Genomic DNA, 6,490 nt, shown 5'->3' with positions numbered 1-6,490 from the left:
ACAGTAAAAAGCTATAATTGAAATATTGTGCAATGCAGATTGAGAATTCGAGAGTACAATGCTATAATTAAATATATTGTTCAAAGTACAATAAGTTAATATAAAATGACAATTATATCCTTTTGTTGAATTGGATCTACTAATGTGGTTGTATCATTATCACCAAGCTCATCTAACTGTCCAAAAGCAATTTTCGTTAAGACTCTTCTCATAATTTTCCCACTTCTTGTTTTTTGAAGACCAGGTGCCCAATAGATCTTGTTAGGGGATACAAATGTGATACAAACCCATCTCATACTAGGCCCGTATCATGCCATAAGCCCAAATGTAGAACACACTACCAAAAGCCAGCTTGTAGGAGGAGGGGGCACTTAGACTTATAAGCCACCAATTTATAGTACTTTCGGCCGATGTGGGATCATAACAATACCCTACGCTTTGAAGAGTCAATGTCCTCGTTGGTCATGGTTAGCACTCCCTTTTGGTCCAAGCCACCACTCCGAGTTATTGTTGGATACGGCTATGTTGGTCACGGTTGGCACCCCTCTTTTCAGGTCCAAGCCACCACTCCGTAGGCCACCACTCCAAGTGTTGGCACCCCGAAAGATGGGGACGACTCTGATACCAATTGATACGAACCCATCCCATACTAGGCCCGTATCATGCCATAAGCCCAAATGTAGAACTCACTCCCAAAAGCCAGCTTGTAGGAGGAGGGGACACTTAGACTTATAAGCCACCAACTTATAGTACTTTCAGCCGATGTGGGATCATAATAAAATGCTCCAATCTGATTGCACAAAACTCAAACTTAGACCAAATTAATACAACACCAACATAATACAAATTTATTACCTGCAACCATCAACACTAAAAAAAAGTTGTTTCATATCTTTCATGATCCCTATAAAGAGTCCTAAATGCCTCTGTCCACGACTTTTTAACACATTAATACCCACTACAACTTACTTCTATTTCTTGTTATCACTTCAATGTAATTCGAGAAATTGAGAGTACAATGCTATAATTGAATATATTGTTTATAGTACAATAGCTTAAGGTAAAAAAAAATAACAATTATGCCCTTTTGTCTTATTTTGTCCCATTTTTTTAGTATAGCATCTTTCTTCCATTTATTGTTATAACAACAATGTAATTTGAGAACTTAAGAGTACAATGCTATAATGACTTAATATAATAATGAAAAACAGATAAAGGGCATAACAGTAGGTAACTGACAATTATGCCACTGATGACTATTTTACCCCTGCAATTTGTCATGAATCTAACTAAATTGCCTACGCTATTTCCAGCATTCCACCTTGTTTCTATTGAATTTGATATATTCCCATTTGTTCCAATACACCTCATACACCTGGATAACTTCAAGACCATAATTATAATGGATTAATATCACATAAATGACTTAATGCCTTAATATCATAGAAATGTAATTTAGTTGTACCCTTTTCTACCCCGTGTGACCATTTTACCCCTAATTGTTAAGGCAATGTACTTTACTGCTAAGGCACTGTACTTTATAGTTTTGTCTCTTCATTTAAAATACAATACAACAGGTACTTTACAGTTATAAAACAAATTATGACCTTTTCTCGTCATAATAATCCATGTGGCATTGTCAAACCAATCCATCCAAGCTAATTTGACAATTATGCCCTTTTGATGGTTTTGTCCCATATTTGCTGCTAACTCTCTGTGTATATCAACAATAACAAAGTAATTGCATATTGTAAAAATGATAATTACACCCTTGTGACCCTTTTGTCCCATTTTTCTAAATTGAATTCTGATTCTGATTCATCATGTCATAATTTATGGGTAAGGCTGATATATGTTGTGAAATTGAGTAGAATGAGAAAAACAAGTCGATTGGGTGATGAGGGGTAACATGAGAAAAACAAGTCGATCAATTGTGCTTTTTGTTTTGGAAATTTTTGCAGGGAGAAGTGTTGAAGAATTCGATCGATTAAGAGGTGTCGTATGATAAAGCTTAGTTAAACATACCAAGCCATCACGGGAGACGAAAAGAAGAAGAATCCGTTCATGAATGAAGCCCTAATACCATTCATGAAGGAGTCAAGGGGAGTATCAATTACATCCATGTCACTCACATTTATGCCAAGTCATCAAGTATTATGTCACATTAGCATTTAACCGGTCACTAGTAGGTGATATTTGAACAAAATGAATATTTACTTGGTGTTTTTTATACAAAGCCTTTAGTTGGATGGTCTTTTTTAAAAAAAGAAAACTTTAATGGTGTTTTTTGAACGTTTTTTAAACAATCTTACCCTTATAAATAAGTCATTTTCCCTTTATATATTTATCTAAATATATTATTATTAAAAAAAAATTGATTTGGCTCCTATTATTTGAATCCCTTTTTACATGAACAATCTTCTACCCTTCAATTCTATTTGCACCAATTTAGATCAATGATTTTTTACCATCCCAATCTTCCCTTCAGATAAACCCAACAACCAATGAAAATGGATAAGTCTATCCTCCCAGTTTGTTATTACACTTGATCTTAGCCAAAAAGCCGAGAAAGGTTAGTATAAGCCTGTTAAGTTGGTTCTTCTCCAACCAGCTTTTACTTTTTACTTTTTACCCACACTTATTTATTACCAAAAAAATGCAGCAATTTCTTATTTGATCACATGGATCTGACATCCCCCATTTACAACGTACATGTCAAATAAAAATAGAAAACGTACTACCAAATTATACCTGCAAATGAAGAAAGGATTGCAGTACTGTCCACACTCAATACCAATACTATGAGATTTTTTTTCACCGATTCAAACATTCTAAACAGATCAAATGCATGGGCTGTAAAAGTTTTACCCATTGTATGTGGTTTTCTGTCTTTAAATAAATAAAAAAAATGAAAGAATAATGATTAACTGCTACAACAACACCAAGGTCAAAAACCTGGTTGAAAGCATATGACTTGAGTCGGAAAGTGAAAAACTGCATTGTCTTCTTTTGGATTAAATCTCCATAATGCAACACTGTGAATATGAAAAAAGAAAAATAATCAGGCAAATGAAACAATGTTTTCCTTTATAAGATGCAACATAAGACTCGAAGAAACCACATAGAGAAATCAAAGGCTCTAAAAACTTAAATTGTCCCGAAAAAAATATATAGTTGACTTTTAAAGTAAGCCCGTATGAATCACTGTTGAGGTAAACTGTGGATCAATAACCTTCCACCAACACTAAATGGTGAGTCGAATTTCCAAGATATTATTAGCAACCATTTCAGATGAAATTTTGAGTATAAGATTTTTCTCCTTCTACCAACTAAGGCATCAAAATATACACCCCTTCCAAATAGGTGTCCAACTCTGACTTCACGCTTCCAAAAGGGTCAACACTTCTAATGATCTAAGAAAATATTTGGATGTTTAAGAAAATGTTGATGTTTAAGGTAAAAGCCTGCCAGTTAGTTGTTACCATAGTTAATATGATGCTAGTGTTTTCTAATAATCTCATAATAGATGGTGATTCTTGATGACGAGGTTAAGGGGTGAACTTGTATTTTTGGAGAATATATTTGGATGATGCAGTTATTAAGCCGATATTTTAAGGAAATTTATGGATTAAGATGATGTTATTTGAAGTTTATCTTTTAGATCATTGTTGCTTATATTTGTTGTTGATAACTAAGAAGAATGGGGGATAAAAATTTATGGATGCATGCACGTATAAACTAGACCACTTAATCCATTGAAATAATTAGGCATCAGAAAGTTCATCAGTCAATGAAAGGAATCACAAGCTGAAACTTTTTTAAAAAGTTGAAGGATTTCTGACCTTTCATGCCTCATGGATGTCCACTTTAACCAAATATTCAAACAGCTTCCTGCTGCTCTGAACCCTTCAACTATAAAGAACCAAAGAAAATTCCCACAAACAAAATGTCAAGGAATTACAATCACAAATTAATATAAAAGTAAGACAGATGATGGGGGCCCGTCTAATACCTGTTTGGATGTGGAGCCTGATTGATATGGATGGTAACCTGGTTTCAACTTCACGGGTCGGGTGGGTCCAACCTTGATCTCTTTTCTTCTTTAAAAGGCTATACATAATTCATGATTTTATCCCTAAGTGTTCAAAAGCATATCCAAATTTCTCATCTTTTGATATTAAGGAGACCATGAATGCATCCGGGACAGCTTTATTCTCCACCATTTTCTTAAGCAACTCAATCACTTTAGGCGACATATCAGAACGAGAGAATTTTCGCATAAATGCATTAAAAGTAACAGCATTTGGGACACAACCCTTTTCCAGCATCTCCAAAAACAAATCATCCACTTTTGTTAACTGACCCGTTTTACAAAACCCATGTATCAAGATACTATAAGTTACAACAGTTGGAACCAAGCCTTTAGAAGACAGTTTCATGTATACATCCCAAGCAGTCTCCATTCTTCCTGCTTTACACAATCCATCAATCACAGAGTTATATGCTTTGATGTCCAATACAACCACCCCATTGTTTTCTAGGGTTTGAAGCAAGTCTAGAGCCTGCAAAACACAGTCATTCTTACAAAGCCCGTTTAACATGATGTTATATGTACAAGAACTTGGTGTGAGATCATGAAGCATTTCATCAAACAGCTTCTGTGCATTCAAAACATCACCTTTTTTAAGCACACCTGTTAATAACGCGTTGTAGGTAACAATCGTGGGCTTGATTTTTCTACTACGAGTCATTTGTCTAAAGATCCTTATAGCTTCCTCTGTTCTATTAATCTTGATATACCCATTAATAAGCACATTGTGGGTTCTCACATCAGGCTCGATTCCTTTATCCACCATCAAAATATACAACTCCCTGGCCTTATCAATCTTACCCTCCCAACAATACCCCTCCATTAATATGTTATATGAAAAAGAATCAACATGTTCTCCTCTTTGAACCATCAACTCAAATAACCCACTTGCTTCATTTGACTTCCCTTCTTTGCAAAGCACGTTTACTAAAAGATTAAACGTCATTACACTCGGAGAAATCCCTTCATTCATCATCTCAATGAACAAATATTTAGCCTCGTCTAAATTATCCGAATAAACCAAGCCATTGATCAAAGAAGTATACACAACCACATCCGGGGAGATTCTTCTACACTTCATCTCCAAGAAAAGCTCTTTTGCTTTTTTTATGAATCCATCTTTACAAAGATTAGCGATCAATATGCTATAACACACTATATTGGGCTTACAAATAAACCCTAAACCAATATTCCCATTCATAATATCTTCGTGTAATCTAACTGCAGCCTCGATTTTTCCATTCCTACACAACCCATTAATCAAAGTCCCATAAGTCATAACATGAGGCCTAACACCTAACCTAATAAACTTCTTGAATAGTCTAACAGCCTCAATAATCTTGTTTCTTTTAAACAGTCCTTTGACCAAAGATGTATAGGTAACAATATCAGGAGTGAAACCCCTTTTTAGAATCATGCCCAAAATTCCAAAAGCAAAATCTACTTGATTCATATCACAATAACAATTAAGAACAATGTTTAGGGTAATTAAATTAGGGGAAACGTGAGCCTCGTTCATCTTACGATAAAGGAAGATAGCAACTTTATGGTGTTTAATTTTGGATACAGAATTAAGCAATTGATTGAATGAAGAAATTGGAGGAATGGGTTGTAGAAGAATCAGGTAATCAAAGTAGTGCGATGCATTATCGAGATTTATGGTGGATGATTTACAATTGATGGTGAGGAAAGATTCAAGTTGGGTTCTTTTGGGGATTAAAGGGGGAACTTTTTGAATGGATTCTTGAAGTAAAGATGAAAGGTTACCTGAATAGGCATTTTTGGAAACAGAGCTTGCAGCCGAATGAGCAAAAGGTGGGGTTCTTCTGAAGCTCATGGAGCCAGAAGGCTGGCAGGGAGGGAGCGAAGATCTCAGAGGAGAGCGATCCAAATCTTTATTTTTGTTTATTATTATTATTTTTTATTCTTTTTTCTTTTTTGCTCTAAAAGCCCATACGTTTGAGGCCTGAGTGGCTGAGGGAGTATTGTGTCGCTCGGCTCGTTTAAACCTAATTGCATTCGGCCCATAGTTTGTCGAAGGCAGTGCTGGTCAAAGGCAAGTTTGACAACAACCCATAGAATTTTGGGTAAATTACATGAATGGTCCTTATGGTTTAGGATAATATGCATGTTTGGTCTCTAACATTTTTTTTTAATTCGTAAGGCTCCTATGATATGTTTTTGTTGCATTTTTAGTCTCTTACCAACTTAAATTGACCATATTGCCCTTAATGATATATTATTTTTTTTTATTATTTATTACTTGTTATTAAAAAGAAATAGTAATTAGCTTCGTTGTCCTAAACAACCTCTTATCCCTTTCATTGCCCTTTCTTCCCCATCAAACCCAAACCTTGTATCTCTCTCTATCCTTGCTCTGTTCGGTCAATGGCAACCCTC

At 35.1% G+C, this 6,490-nt stretch overlaps 1 protein-coding gene across 1 annotated transcript; it reads right to left on the bottom strand.

The window, feature by feature from the left end:
- Window positions 1-2,720: 2,720 nt before the first annotated feature.
- On the bottom strand, window positions 2,721-5,981 carry LOC145018069 (uncharacterized). The gene is made up of 3 exons (XM_078975998.1): window positions 4,013-5,981; window positions 3,843-3,912; window positions 2,721-3,035 (listed from the first exon to the last, which is right to left on the bottom strand). The coding sequence occupies exon 1, from the start codon at window positions 5,925-5,927 to the stop codon at window positions 4,122-4,124; it is 1,806 nt and encodes a 601-aa protein (XP_078832124.1). The 5' UTR covers window positions 5,928-5,981; the 3' UTR covers window positions 2,721-3,035; window positions 3,843-3,912; window positions 4,013-4,121.
- Window positions 5,982-6,490: the final 509 nt, after the last annotated feature.

This window comes from Lactuca saligna, chromosome 9 (assembly GCF_052625555.1).
Source record: "Lactuca saligna cultivar CGN05327 chromosome 9, ASM5262555v1, whole genome shotgun sequence".
NCBI lineage: Eukaryota > Viridiplantae > Streptophyta > Magnoliopsida > Asterales > Asteraceae > Lactuca > Lactuca saligna.
The sequence above is the reverse complement of the archived record's forward strand: the minus strand, read 5'-3'. Positions and strand labels throughout refer to the sequence as shown.